Genomic DNA, 15,460 nt, shown 5'->3' on the forward strand with positions numbered 1-15,460 from the left:
ACAATCAGGGCACCTGCCATGTTGCCATTCACTTCCAACATGCTGTATAAGGAGGAGATACATTGCTGACACCCCATGCTGATAGCAAGAATCTTGTACTGGTGAAAGGGGCTATACAGCTTGTACCTCCAAAAACCAGCATTCTCTGGTCCTGCAACATCCAACAGGACTACAGATGCTCCTGGACCAGAGACCTGGGACACTAAGGGCAGGGAGGCCAGCTGGGGCAATAGGTTCAGTAGCTCATCTGTGGACAGTGCAAGACCAGAGATGGAGCCCCGTGGCAGCCTCTAACAGCCCGCAGCTGCACAGGGCCAGGCTGGAATACCCTGGCAATAGGGGTCAGTGCAGAGCTGAAGCCCCACAGCAGTTCCTGGGAGGTCTGCAACAGCGTGGGACCAAAGTCTCCCGACAGCTTCCTGGAGCATTGGGTTGGGGCACTGTGGCAGCCCCTGGGAAAGTGGGGCTGGAGTCAAGCCCCTGGCAGCCCCTGGGAGCATGGGGCCAGGAAGCTGGCAGCAGCTGGGCAAGCAGCCCAGCCAGGTTTGGGTTGGAGGAGAGTGAGGCAGGATGCAGCAACAGGCAATGGGCTTGGGAGCCAGTGGCAGGAGACCTCCTCTGGACCAGCAAATTCTCGCCATGTGCTGGACCAGGGAGGTCCAACCAGCATTAACAACTCTGGAAAATGAAGGCCTGTTTATCCTCAAACGGTAGGAGAGCAATCTTGGACTGGAAAGAGCATTTTTAATCATGCACAATTAGTTCATTTTTCCATCAGGCTGGTGCTGCTCTGTAGAGACTAACAATGGGGCAGCGGTTGGGAATATTTTTCACAATGTTGTTATTGATCCACTGGGACAGACCACAAACTCCTTCTATACAAGCACCAAGTATTCCTCAGATGACACCTTTTGATTCCTAAGGCTTGATCTGGATTCAGACTGACTACCTACACAGGAGGGTGGCAATTACTCATCCAGCCCTTCTGATAGCCCTATACATGAATGTGTTTGGCTAACTTAGCAGTGCTGTACAAATTGGAAGAAGAAAAACACGTCCTTCTGTGTGTTTTATTCTAGACATTGAGGTTTCATTCATAACTGCAGAACAGGAGCCAGGGTCAGTGTTACATAGCAGGAGGCCGAACAGCTCATGGCTAGTTCTGGTACCAGTGAGCTGGCAGATTTATCAAAGGCAACAGGTTTCCATCTGGAGAGGAAATGGTAAGCACAAGTGTGGCAAACACCCCACTGCAGCACTGATGTGTTCGTGAATCCTGCCCAGCCAACACAACTCCACAACCATCCAAAGGCCATTGCTTGGAACAGAACTTGTTCCTTTTTCAGGAAGCTGCTCTTAGAGCAGTGTTGATAATGAGGCTTTGTGCAGGATTTAGGGTGGCTTGTTTTTAAGAACTCCTAGCCACATGACTGCTGTATACAGCACAAGCAGTGAGGGTTTGGGGACAGATTTTGAAAGGCAGGTAGATACCCAAAGAGGCTGAGAATCGAGGGTTTTCAGTAATGCCCACATGCCTAACTCCCAATGACTTAAAAGATCATTTGGTGCCTCAATCCCAATCTTCAAAGGAGCTATTCAGGCACCTAACTCCTGTTAACAGCAAGAGAGTTCGATGCCCTCATAGACTTTTGAAAATCCCACGAGGCGTCTCTTTGCATCTTTAGGCACCTAAGTGCCTTTAATAATATAGCCATTTGTGTCTACCCCTGCTCAAGTCACACTGGGACACTTAGAATCATAGAATCCTAGGGCAGGAGGCCATTGAGTCCAACTCCCTGCCCAAAGCAGAACCAATCCAAACTAAATCATCCGAGTCAGGGCTTTGTCCAGCTGGGACTGAAAAACCTCTAGGAGTGGAGATTCCACCACTTCCCTAGGTAACCCAGTCCAGTGCTTCACCACCCTCCTAGTGAAATAGTTTTTCCCAGTATCCAACCTAGACTCCCTCCCCACACTGTATCTTGCAATCTGCCACCACTGAGAACAGCCTCTCTCCATCCTCTTTGGAACCCTCCCTTCAGGTAGTTGAAAGCTGCTATCAAATCCCCCCTCACTTCACTTCTGTAGATTAAACAAGCCCAAATCTCTCAGCCTCTCCTCATCGGTCATGTGCTCCGGCCCTCAAATCATTTTGGTTGCCCTCCGCTGGACCCTCTCCAATGCGTCCACATCCTTTCTGTAATAGGGGGCCCAGAATTGGACATAATACTCCAGATATGGCCTCATCAGTGCAGAATAAAGGGGAATAATCACTTTCCTAGATCTGCTGGCAGTGCTCATCCTGCACCCTAATGTACTAACATGGCCCACGAAAGCTCATCATCTAATAAACTATCTTGTTAGTCTTTAAAGTGCTACATTGTCCTGCATTTTGCTTCAGCTACCCCAGACTAACACGGCTACATTTCTATCCCTAATGTATTGTTAGTCTTCTTGGCTACAAGGGTGCGCTCTTGACTCATATCCAGCTTCTCATGCACTGTGATCCCCAGGTCCTCTTCTGCAGAACTGCTGCTTAGCCAGTCAGTGCCCAGCCTCTAACAATGATTGGGATTCTCCTGTCTCAAGTGCAGGACTCTGCACTTATCTTTGTTGAACCTCATCAGATTTCTTTTGGCCCAATCCTCCAATTTGTCTCAGTCACTCTGGACCCTTTTCCTAACTTTCATCATATCTACCTCTCCCCAAGCTTAGTGTCATCTGCAAACCACAGAAATCACTTCCTGTAAGCAAACCCCAGTGACTTGGCTCTCCACCATTTATTTTTTCCTACCAGTGCTCTGCCTGACTCTGCAGTTTCAAGGACTTAACCCTGCTGAGTACTTACCTTTCATCCTCAAATGGAACCATTGTGCAGTACATTTCAGCAGCGTGCCTGTCATAGGCTGTAGGACAAGAACAGATCAAAAGCAGTAAAACTCTGAAGAAAATGAATGACAGACAGACATTCTTCTGAGGTCCCTCCTTCCTGCTCCCCCATTTTGCATTTGTAAGGAATGTAGGAGTTCCTGCAGATTGCTCAGTGAAGCACCCTGTTTTCATTTGGAGAGTACTAAATCTCGGATATGAAGCATAATGGCTCTCATCCACCTGTGAGTAATGAAACCCCTTTAAAAGTCTGAGTCAGCAGCTGTTTTCTTTTATGTTTTGCACAGCATCAACACCCCCCCAATCATTTAATACATAATTACTGAGTGAATTGCTGAAGTGAAAAGTAAAGACAAAGTGACATTGGTTTAAAAAATGAGACAATGTCCAAACAAAAAATTTTCCAACCAACTTGAGTATCTTATTAAGACACGTTCAGTCCAAACATCTCAGCCACAGCATATGTTGGGAAGGGGGTGTAGTGAAAAAGGCCCTAAATAAACAGCAGTTCTAGATACAATGGAAAATTTCATAATTGTCCTGAGTGGTCATTAAGTTTCCATCATCAAAGAGCGCTTTAACTTCCCTTGTAACTAACTACTTTCCACAAGTTTGGCTCCACTCTGTTTTTCTCCCCAAGTATTTAATGATGTGTAATTAAGTGAATGTAGATGGAAGACGGAGAAGTCTGTGTAATGTCCATGCTCCATTGGAAGCGCATTAAACAATCAAAGTACCGCAAATGCTTTCCTCAGAAATTGAGACACACATCAGAAGTCTACACTTGGCTGTGGACCTGCTAGTGCAAAGAACATGTTTTGCTCAGATCCTGAGTAGTTAAAGATGAAGTTCCACATGCACCTGCTCTCTACCCAAGGCAAAGAGCACCTGTAAATCCAACTGCTTTGGAGGATTCTTTAGAAAGGAGCTCGTCTTTGTTAAGAAAAACTTGCAAATTTTTCTTAATCTGGCAAACTTCTGAAGATTTAAACTATGATTTTCTCAGTCCGCATCTGTTTGCCTGTTAATATGGATTATATTTACTTGCATCCACATTGGCTCCATATTCATCTTACAAGAAATACCCCTGATGGAACTGTCAAGATACAAAAACTATTTTGAAGCAGCGTAAAGCCAACAATCAAAATGTATTTTTTTAAAATTCCAAAACATTGGGTATAGTAATCTAATAGTCTCTCAGAACAGAACAGTGCCTAGTTGTTTTTATGACTTCGAGTTTTGTTTTAAAATTGATCTTTAAAAGAGATGAAGAGGAGCCTAATATCACTCTCATGAGTTAAACCCAACATCACCTTTTATTTTGGTACCCGACATGGATTCCTTCTCAAATTACAGCTATTTCCAAAATGATACAGACTACTATGAAGATCAATCTTTTTCTTTATTTGACATTCATGTCCTGGTGCCTGTGACTATAATTGCAATCATATTATTTTTCTTAGGTATCACTGGGAATTTGCTAACAATATTAATTTTCAAAAGATACAAGGAAATGAGAACTACTGTTAATATGTATTTATCCAGCATGGCACTGTCTGACATTCTGATCTTCTTTGGTCTGCCTTCTGATTTGTACAGGATTTGGAAATACAAACCATACATATTTGGGGATTTTCTCTGCAAATTTTTGTTTTACCTCAGTGAAACCTGTACCTACTGCACCATTTTGCATATCACCACTTTGAGTGTAGAGCGGTATTTTGCAATCTGCTTTCCTTTGAAAGCCAAAACCACAATCACTAAATGCAGAGTGAAAGGGGTCATCCTTTCTTTATGGGTATGGGCTCTTCTGACTGCCAGCCCAGTTCTGTTCCTCTTTGGTGTGGAGCACCGCAATGGCAGCCGGTCAGATGAAGCCAAGGAATGCAATTACATTGAACACACAGCCCGCACAGGGCTTTTAGAAACAATGACTTGGCTCTCCACCATTTATTTTTTCCTACCAGTGCTCTGCCTGACTCTGCTCTATGGACTCATCTGTGGAAAACTTTGGAGAAGCAGACATAAGATGAGAGGACCCCAGGTGGCAAGCAGAGAAAAGTATCACAAACAAACAGTCAAAATGCTAGGTAAGGATCTGACTTGAGACTAGGCTAAACAGCATTTTATATCACACTAGGCCAGACACAAAGAAAAGGTGGAAAGAGGGTGGCAAGACAGAAAAGGCAAGAAAGGGCCCTTACAGATTTATGGTTAGTATATTTCTCTTCATTTTGTCATGTTCCTGGGTTTTACTGAGGCCTGAGGGCCCCATTTGAATTGTGTGTAGATTGGTTGTAGAAACACTTCAACCCATAGTTTGCTGTGGACTAATGTAAAAAGAAACCATGCTGCTGTGACTTACTGTAAAGCAAATCTGATCAACCTTGATTTGTGTGTGTCAAGAGGGGCCGGCGCTCAGAAATCATGGTCTGAGAAGTAGTGTGTCATGCCAGCCACGCACAGTTCTCCCATTGACCATTTAATATTTGGGCCACAATCTGAACAAAATCAGGTATTCCACATTGGCTTTAATTCCTCTTCAAATGTGTTTAACATTTTAGTTGACTCATTACAGAACCTGCTCGTCAGCATGTGGTCTGTTACACAGTATGGTTCTGGGGATAAGCATCTTAACCCACAGCAGCATTTAGTACTGACGTCCCAGATGGAGTGACTCAGTCTTTTAGCGCTGAAGGTCTCTGGGTTCAATCCCCAGTCACAACTAAGACAGCAGGCATCACAATTTGATAAAAGGAAATTATTTATTTGGGTTAACATTTAAAGGCTCACTCAGCCTGTTCTCTCATCTCACATGAGCAAAATACCAACTGCTTGTTGTCAGCAAAATTCAGTGGGTGAAGGTACCAACTTTTGGTGCTTGCAGTGGAGGAAAAACATTGCTGGCCCTAGCCAGTCTGTTCACAGATCCTCTATCATCCCCCAATGGCTGTGAATAGCTCAAAAAGTGCTTCCTTACACAGAGTTCCAAGTGGAATCTTCCCTCTTTTCAACTCTCCCAATTTTCTTCAGGAAAAATCCAGTGAAAGGCAGGAACATGGATCCATTAAACACTCTACTAACTTTAAAACTGTATTTTTTTCCTTCCAGCGGAGTTATTGTGGCCTTTTTTTTTGTTTCCTTGTCTAATGTCTTTTAAACATTTCTCTCCTCTTTTTGGTGTCTTCCTTCCCTGGCTTTACCTCTCCACTTCCTCCTCTGCATCTTTTTTATTGTTTAATTTCCCAGATTTCTTTCACTTCCCTTTTCCATCTTCCCCCATCCCATGTTTGGGTCCATGCAGCCATTCTGTTCCTCCTCTTATCTCACTCCCCAGCTGCTACCATTGGCCCACTCCCCTGGGAAATATTTCATTTCACTGACAACTGAGCCAAGTTGTTATCCTGAAATTTAACAAACAAAAAGCTGAAGTACCAATGCTGCTTAATTTAGCCTACTTGTATATGTAGCGCAGTGTTATGTCTACTTGACATGAAATGATTGCACAAGTCATGTGGTAGCAACTACTACATTTAATATGGCATGTACTAGTCTGAGGTCTTTGCCACAATGTAATTTAAAGAGCTAGGACAAACAGTTCTTCAAGTATTTCTGTACTAAAATATATTCCTTTCCTTTTTAGCAGTAGTAGTCCTGGCCTTCGTGCTGTGTTGGCTACCATTCCACATTGGCCGAATCCTCTTTGCTCAGACTATAATTGTCCTATATGACTTCACTCAGTACCTTAATCTCATCTCCATGCTTCTCTTTTACCTTGGAGCATCTATCAACCCGATACTTTACAATGTCATGTCACAAAAATACAGAAAAGCAATGAGCAAAATTCTGAACTACAGTCAAGTCTGGCAATCCAGAAACTTGACAAGGAATGAAAGGACTTCTCTTGAAGGTACAGAAGTCAGTTCTGTCATGTAAACAGTTTGGCACCCACTTAAATACAGTGGGTACATCTAGATTCCATCTATCCACTAGTGAACTGTATGTTAAAACCAAGTCATGGCAGTAGTGCGTATTATGTGGTAAGTGGGGATTTTCATCTCAGGGTGGAAAGTTTGCTGCTTCCAGCTGTGCACACAAAATTCGTCATTAATCATGGTCACTCCTCCTGTTTCAGACTGATGTAGTTAGTATGTCCTGCAATGATTATAAAGTTTTAGTTTTGACTGTATCCTGACACTTATCTGCAGAAGCTGGAGTGGCCCAACACTCTCTCCAAGGACTTCAGTCAATTGTGTGCATGCGCAGTTTCACCTTGCAACAAAGCTGTCATCTTCTAATGGATTTGTCCCAAGCCCTACATGATTCCAGCTTTTGCTTATGGGTCCTACAGAATCTATTCAACATCCTCATTCAAGTTTGATGTATGAAAACTAATCAAAACAGACAAGCTGGATTGAAACTATGTGTTTATTTAACCTTAAAGGGAAGGGAAATAAAAAAACTGAAATGTTATGATTGTGAAAGATGCACGTCCATTACAAAGGCCGAAAAGAGGGAAGCAAGAAAGTTACAGGTTTGCAGGTGGAGGAGGGAGGAAGCAGAGAAAATTACTTGCTCAGTTTCCACAAGAAGCATGAGACAGACAGGGATGGGAATCCGACACTTACTCCAGTGCCTTAGTCTCAAGGCCATTCTCAAGGGGACTATTGAATCTGTAGTGTTTGGACAGATTACTTCAAGTTTAGTTTTCCCTGGTGGAAATCGATGTAATGTCAAAGCAATCAAATAATTCTGTCTTTATTACTCTGTCACCATTTCACAAGAAGTTGTTTGTTGTTGTGACAGAGCACAACAGCCTACCAGGGAAAAATAAGACATGTCACTGAGCACCACACTGGCAGTATGTGTTATCACATTACTCAGTGCTAAAGGAGCTGACTCTCTCCAGGCAAGAACATTTACATAGAGTAAGGTGGGGCTTGTGCTTTTTCCCCCCTTCTTCCAAAATGTTGATTTCATTGAGACCATTTTCAATCACCACTTTGTCATACAAGCTTCTTCTCATCCGAATAAGTAGTTAAAAATAGTAGGTAGCGGTTCCAACAGGATGGTCTACTCTACACTGGCTTGTAGCAAACAGAACCGCATCACCATGTTTGCTTTTTTCATTTGTAGATGGTAAGGTTTAATTTTTGCCTTTATGCATCTCTGTAACCTTGCATGGGAAAGGGGTGGGAGTGCTAATTCTAGGCAATGGAAATTCCATTGCAATTTGGTTAAAAATAGTTTGAGGGAAAGTGAGTGAGCCAGCCAATCTGGCATAATCCCTTCTCCCTTTCTGGACATATTGTTGCTGGGCAGAGCCAGGGAACAGCTGATCTACACAAATTTCAGTGGGTTTCCTGATTCCTTGGAGTTGTATGGAGTCCTGCTTTTTCCACTGCACTGGGAGCGGAGAGGGAGAGGCATAAATGGCAGCACAAGCCACATGGAGAGCAGCACAGAGGGACTGGAAGCTGCATATGAATCTTGGGAAATCTGTGCTGTGGTGCTGGAGAACTACATCCCCTCCACAAACCCAGACTCCTCCCTCCCACATGGAGCATGACAAGTTTCATCTCGGAACTTCCTGAGCATCTCTCTCATACTGGAGGTTCAAGGTATAGCATATTGAAGCTATAAAGCAACTCAATTCCATGTTGCTGTTCCCTACATCCTAAACTACCTACTAGACTGGCAGATGACAGGATTGCCCTAGAAGAAAGGTCTCATATTCATACATTAAAACACAAATACATATCAAATTTGAAAACTTTTGTATTTTTATTGGCTGTATTAAATATATTATCTATTTGATAGTTACATTTTAGTAATACAATGCATGGCAGTTTTAACATAAGTTTGAGATCTCAAAATTACAAATACAAGAAAAATGAAAATACCTAGTATGTTAATGCCACTAGGGTACATCAATATGGAATGCATAATAAACAATATAAAATCTACATTACACTATACTTTTCAGTATATTTTCTGGAAATAACATTTAGTGGCAATTCAGAAGCATTTTATTTTAATTTTCTAGGAAGTCATGATTTTAGTTAATATTTATTCTGAAAGCCTACTTTATTATTTTAAAAACATATCAGAAATGCTATTGCCAAATAAATCACTAAATGATTTGCTCTGTTCGTCTATGAGTTAAAGAAAAAAATCCTTTGGCAAAAGAAATTTGCTGAAGGCAGTCTATTGTTTTCTAAAAGTAAACTATGAAAGGAAATAAAGGCATATTTGTAAACTTCGGAAAACTGAAGACACTAATATCTGCATAAAACTCTTTTCAAAACTGAAGAGAGACTCCATAATACAAATGATTAAAGTTCTGCTACAAGTAGAACAATACATTCAAACATACATTTTCCAGGACTTTTTAAATCAAAATAAATAGAGTACAAAAAGAAGAGTATGTTTTTGAAAAGTTAATTTCAGATTGCACCATAAATCTACTTTTAAGAATATTAAATGATACTATGTCATAATTTAGGATTTCCACATTTGAAACGCAACACAATGCCTCAAAGTTGAACTTAGCAACCATAGAAGAAATATCCTTAAGATGTTTTATTCTTTCGAAGAATGAGCCTGTACCCAACAGTACTATCCTATATGCAAATACACCACCCCGGTGTCCAGGAAGTGTAGCTGTAGCACTTGCAAAGTATATTAAATCTGTAACATTGTATGGCATGTTCTTTTAATGCCAAAATAAGTAAGACAACGCACTTTCAAATAAATATCTAAATCTGTGTCTTCCAGCTTTCCAAACAGTTGATGAAAAGACAATAGCTGTCAGACTTATCTTCAGATATCTAAAGAACATGTTTGACAAGGAAGTCAATCATATGTAGTGCATCATATCCACCAAAAATATTCCTCAAAACAGTCAGACATGCATGACAAGTTTTGGAAAAAAGTTTCATAGCAAACTGAAAGTTCTCACCACCACCATAATGGAATGTGAACTGCCACCATTGTGACAAATTAATTAATTTAAAACACTGTAAAATGTTACCTAAAAATATTTCACATATAGTTTGATAATTCAGATAAGGACAGAAGATCATCCAAAAGCAGTTTGAACTTTTTATTTTTAGGTTAAGAATAGTACGAAAACATTTGCTCAGTTTGAGCCAATAGTGAAACATTTATCATAAATGCACTCTTTCTTCTTAAAGACAAAATCTGTGCCTTTTCTGAAAATTCTGAAAAGATTCAATCAGATGCACAGGAAATAACGGTTCTCAGGCACTGAGAATGAAAATGTGGATTGGGCTAACAGTTGTTTACCAGCAGCTGAAGCATTTCACTCAAGTGTAAAGTACAAAGGGGGAGCAATTTGCAATATTACATAGAAATGCAATCACTCTATGTATATTACATCTCTAGCATTTTTAATTAAAATTCGAAAAATGCTGGCACCTCTAACATTTGAAATATTATTGAACCCCAAACATTATAATAACTGCAAAGTAGTATCATATTGTGTTTTCCTTCTACAGTATGTTAAATGTGGTTTGCTCTAGCAATATTCTGTAGTACAGTACTGTTCTAAGCTTAAGAATTTTTGCTGCTGTATTTCATGTATACCAAACTGTAACAATACTTGATTAAAAGTTGCTGATCCCCTACCACTTGCCTTCAAAGGACATCATAGAAAGCCTTTTCTCTAACTGGCCAAGTGGCCAAGCTGTGTATTTATGGGGGGAAGGAGGGCAGCAATTTTTTGCTATTTTATTAAGAGCTAACCCCAATTACAGAGTACCCAGGATTACCCATTCTATGATAGTTGTGTTATTTGGAAGGTTTCTGCCAACCCAGTCTTAATGTCAGGCAGCAGCAAAGATGGAAACATGTGTATCTCTTATACCATCATTTCCAACTAGGATTTAATTTAGAATGAATCAACATAAATACTCAGAATAACTTTTTTATAAAAAACTGAATAATGACTAGGCTTTAAATAGTCTACTTGATTACAAAGTACTGAATAACAGCAGCAAACAAAACAGCAACGACTGCAAACCCCAGAAGAAGAAGAAAAGCAGCAAGCTTGTCATCCCGTAACACCTTATCAGTTGCAAGTTCAGCTGTAGAATTAGTACATTGTGAAACCAACTCTTGTTTTTGAGATGAAAATACTGTACTGAGACTGTAAGGTCCATACAGTTCTTGTAATCCAGTAGAATCTTGATACTGGCGTCCAGCACAGACTCTGAACCGATATTCACGGTTCTTCTGAAAGTTTGTGAAACGGAATGAAGTCTCTGATCCCTTGTATACCTAAATAATAAAAGTAAATAATAAAAGACATCATCTAATGCACTTTCCCAATACCTAGCAGTAGACACAATAGACAGTGCTGCCAGAGCAGGCCTGCAGTAGTCTGGGAAGCCCACCCCACCCATCCAGTTCAATCTCTGCTTTTATTTTGGAAGCACTTCCTAGTGAATAGTCTTTAAAATGAAGGTGATAAAATGAAGGTGATAACTATGAGTGAAATGTTCCTTTACAGATGACAAATTATTTGTAGCCCCTGCAAGCCTGGCTTCTGAAAAAACCACAGCTATAGGTAATGCCAACAGTGTGCTAGGTTTACCCTACAGGAAGTACTTGCTCCAGAGTTTACAATTTAAGATTAAGGGAAGTGCTGGGGACAGAGGGATGTACATAGAACTCACCATGAAGAATGCTCCACCACTTTCCCTGGGTAAACTCTCCATATCATGTCTGTCTAACCTCCCAGGTTAATTTAAACATTTACAAAGAAGAGTATGGGATTCACATTTGCTACTTTGAGTGCATTCTAGCCGAAGAAAGTGAAGAAACACCAGTATGCATTGCAACAATTTAAAATCTAACCAGATGAAGGCCATGTCTACACTACCACTTACATCAGCAATATCAATGTTGCACAGGGGTGACAAATTTTGCTGGTATAAATGATAGTGTGCAAAGTGTTCTGTTGCCAGGACTTCTCCTGCAATGTAGCCGCCACCACCACTCATGGATGTGATTTTATCATGTCAAGTCAAGGGGAGAGATCTTTCATCAGCATACATCAGCTATATGAACTATCTTAAAGCAGTGCCACTGTAAGCGTGCTAGTGTAGACATGGCTTAGTAACATTCAGAGACTTGATTATCTTAAAGAAAAAAATATCTTTACAATTTTTTTTTAAATTAATAGCTAACAACATTTCAGAAGTTACCTGATCCACTTCTCTCCCACAGGAAAGCTGAAGCATGTAAACAATAGAATCTTTTTTCATTGATTGTAAAGGCTCCCATGTGATTTCACAGATGTTTTCTCCCACCTGATTTATTTTGGGTGCTGAAAAAAAGAATCCACACATATGCTTTAAAAAAAAAATTAGAAAAACCTATTTTTTCATGGTTAACCTGAAACCATTGTAATCCCCTTCTTATATGGCTTTAGTAAACACCCTCCCAACACCACTAATGAGGAAGTGATTCTGAATACGGAAGTTAACAGGTTCAGTAGCACAAGTAATCAATTTTTTGGTATTGCGATCTCTATTAAAAAGGAATTGTATCTTGTGAAGACAGCATAATAGGTTCCATATTTATTGGGTCAATTTTCCACACACAACTTGCTTAAAATGTGCTAATAAAAAGATTTTTTAAAACTGTTAGCCCCAAAACCAAGGCTCAGTCAGGATTCTTTCCATTTTGCATCTCTCACCAATGAAAGGTTTTGCAAGCCAAAATAGGGGACTAACAAAGGTGCTGCTGAAGCCATAATTTGGCCTGGAGAAAAAAAAATTGTTACTCACCTTCTCAAAACTTGTTCTTCAACATGTGTTCTTCACATCCATTTCAATCAGGTGGGTTATACATCCGCATGCACAGTCACCAGAAAGATTTTCCGTTAGTAGCCCCCCCCAGTGGTGCCTTCGTGATGCTCAATATATGACCCCTCTCCCTCCAGTTCCTTCTTGCTGGCTACTCAGAGAAGGGAAGGAGGACAGGTACTAGAATAGAAGTGAAAAGCCCATCTCAAAGTACAGTTAGTTACCGGAAGGTGAGTAACCATTTTTCTTGGAATGCTTATTCAGGTTAATTCCATTGAGATGACTCCCAAGCTCAACCCTGGAGGTGGGGGTGGAGTCACAGAATCACTTCCTGGAACACCTCTGTGCTGAATGCCACATCATCTCTGGCATGGTGGGTGATAGCATGCATTGAAGACCAAGTTGCTGCTCTGCAGAGTTCCTGTACTGGTCAGGAACACAGATGATGAGGCATTAACCCTTTTAGAATTGGCTGTAATAGCTGGGGCTGGGACCTTGGCCAACTCATAGCAAGTGTGGATCCAGGAAGAGATGAGTTGGAAAGAGACTAAGAGTCCTTTCATGTGGTCTGTCACCACCACAAACAGCTGGTTCAACTTCCTGAATAGCTCATTGCGCTTGATATAAAATGCCAGAGCCCACTGAACATCCAGTGAATGAAGCCTCTGCTCCCAGGTACTGGTATGGGGAGTGGGATAGAAGACCAGCAGAAAAATGTCTCCAGTAGCATAAAATCGAGGTACTACCTTAAGGGGGGGGGGAAAAAAGCTGTGAGGTCTGAGCTGAACCTTGTCCTTGTTGAAGACTGGAGGGTGACTCAGAAATTAGTACCTTCAGTTTGGTCGCCTTTGTAGCTATTGTGATGGAGAGTAGGCGGGCCACATTCCATGACAAATAGAGTAATGAACATGTTGCCAATGATTCAAAAAGGGGGCCCCCTCCATGAGTCTGGAGAAGACTAAGTTACCGAGTTTGTGGGTAAACCTTTTCTGGCCCTTGAGAAAACGCCCTTCCATAAGGTCAGCAAATATGGAACATCCAGAAGCTTCAGGGGGTAACCGAGTTAGTCTGTAAAGAAAAAAAACAAATGGCCTGGTAGCACTTTATAGACTAGCAAAACACGTAGATGGTATCATGAGCTTTTGCAGACATAGCCCACTTCTTCAGATGACCGGAGTTTGAGTTTAGGATGTGCAGACCTACAATAAATAGGGGGAGAGGGAAGGAAAAAAGGAGAGGTGGGAGACAGGGAACAGAGGTATAGAAAATTCAGGAAGGTAGAGGGAATCACTAAGTCTCTGAAGATTGGGTAGTTAAAACGAAGCAGGTAAGAATCAAAGTCAATTGATAGTATCCGTCCTGACAGGAATCTATCAGTTGACTGATTCTTATCTGCTTCGTTTTAACTACCCAATCTTCAAAAACTTACTGATTCCCTCTACCTTCCTGAATTTTCTATACCCTCTGCTCCCTGTCTCCCACCTCTCCTTTTTCCCCCTCCCCTTTCTCCTTCTCTCCTATTTATTTTGGGTCTGCACATCCTAAACTCAAAACCACGGTCATCTGAAGAAGTGGGCTGTGCCCACAAAAGCTCATGATACCATCTACATGTTTTGTTAGTCTATAAAGTGCTATGGAACATCCAGACACACTTGGATAGAAAGCCGAGATATCAGTGAGATGTACCTTAATGGATGACACTGCCAGACTATTGTTTTAAGTGCAGCAGATACTCCAGGATAAGTGGCATGGATGCTAGAAGGGGTGTGTGTGAAGTTTGGCACACCAGCAAGTGAATCTCTTTCACTTGGCTAAATAAGTGGCTCTGGTGGATGGTTTCCTGCTGCTAAGTAGGACCTCTCTTACAGGTCCTGAGCACAGGATCGCCATTAGGTTTAACCATGAAGCTTTCAAGTCATGAGATGTAGAGACTGGAGGTCCAGGCAGTGTAGGTGACCTTGGTCCTATGTGATCAGATCAGGATAGAGTGGTAAAGCAAACAGGCTACCCACTGACAACTCCAGAAGCATGATGTACCTATGTTGGTGGCACAACCAAAAGTTGTAACCCCAACTTGTAGGTGACTCTGTGCAGGAGGTCCCGGTGTGCCAGGCGAACTATTGGAGGAGGCCCCAAGGCCAAGGTTCCTGCAAACGTCTTGTCTGGGGACAATGAGGAGGCTAAAGGCAGTACGGGGTCCTCTTGACTCTCTAGTGTCCTTCTGGCTGTGATGGCTTGGTCAAGTGTTGGGACTGTTGCTATGATTGTTTGGGTGATGACCTAGGCTGACTGCTCTTGAGCTGCAGTTTTTGGATCCACTGGGCAACCTTTAACCAGCTGGACTGCTCAGGTTTCAGAGATCACCGACAGAGTGCCTAAAAAAAAAAAAAGAGCCCTGGGCCTGGTGATAAGCCTAGGGAGTCCAGAAGGGCCTTTGAGGCTGCATTTGCCCATGTGAAGGCCATGCCACTGCTGCCTCACTTCCATGCCTATGAGATCTGTGTCCACTACTGCTGGAATAAAAGCAATTTGTATCAAACTGGATTACCTTGATCTAGATTGAGTCCACCATTTTGGCACCAACCTTTACTGCTCTGGTGACCAGTGCCAATGTCCTCTTGCCAGGGATTGGTGTTGCGAGTCAGAAGTTGGGAGACTGGTACCACTCTGCGAGTTCCAGAGACCGAGACTTAGCTAGAGGAAGCCAGGGAGCTGTTTCTGGGGTCTGGAGCTGGATG

The 15,460-nt window shown here is 41.8% G+C and overlaps 1 protein-coding gene and 1 pseudogene across 9 annotated transcripts in view; one reads left to right on the forward strand and one right to left on the reverse strand.

Annotated features, from left to right (window-relative positions):
- Positions 1 to 4,222: 4,222 nt before the first annotated feature.
- On the forward strand, positions 4,223 to 6,907 carry LOC102450994 (growth hormone secretagogue receptor type 1 pseudogene; annotated as a pseudogene).
- A 1,742-nt stretch (positions 6,908 to 8,649) lies between these two features.
- LOC102450753 (fibronectin type-III domain-containing protein 3a-like) overlaps positions 8,650 to 15,460 on the reverse strand; it is a 109,665-nt gene continuing 102,854 nt past the window's right edge. For 8 of the 9 annotated variants that reach the window (XM_075940788.2, XM_089781637.1, XM_089781640.1 and 5 more), the window contains 2 exons: positions 12,120 to 12,241; positions 8,650 to 11,190 (listed from right to left, as the gene is read on the reverse strand). In XM_075940788.2, coding sequence (XP_075796903.2) covers positions 10,876 to 11,190; positions 12,120 to 12,241 — 437 coding nt within the window. In that variant the 3' untranslated portion in view covers positions 8,650 to 10,875. Of the gene's footprint in view, positions 11,191 to 12,119; positions 12,242 to 12,271; positions 13,791 to 15,460 lie in introns of those variants that run through there. The other variant, XM_089781644.1, reaches the window with a different exon arrangement.

This window comes from Pelodiscus sinensis, chromosome 13 (genome assembly GCF_052426305.1).
Source record: "Pelodiscus sinensis isolate ZL-2025 chromosome 13, ASM5242630v1, whole genome shotgun sequence".
NCBI classification, from domain to species: Eukaryota; Metazoa; Chordata; order Testudines; family Trionychidae; genus Pelodiscus; species Pelodiscus sinensis.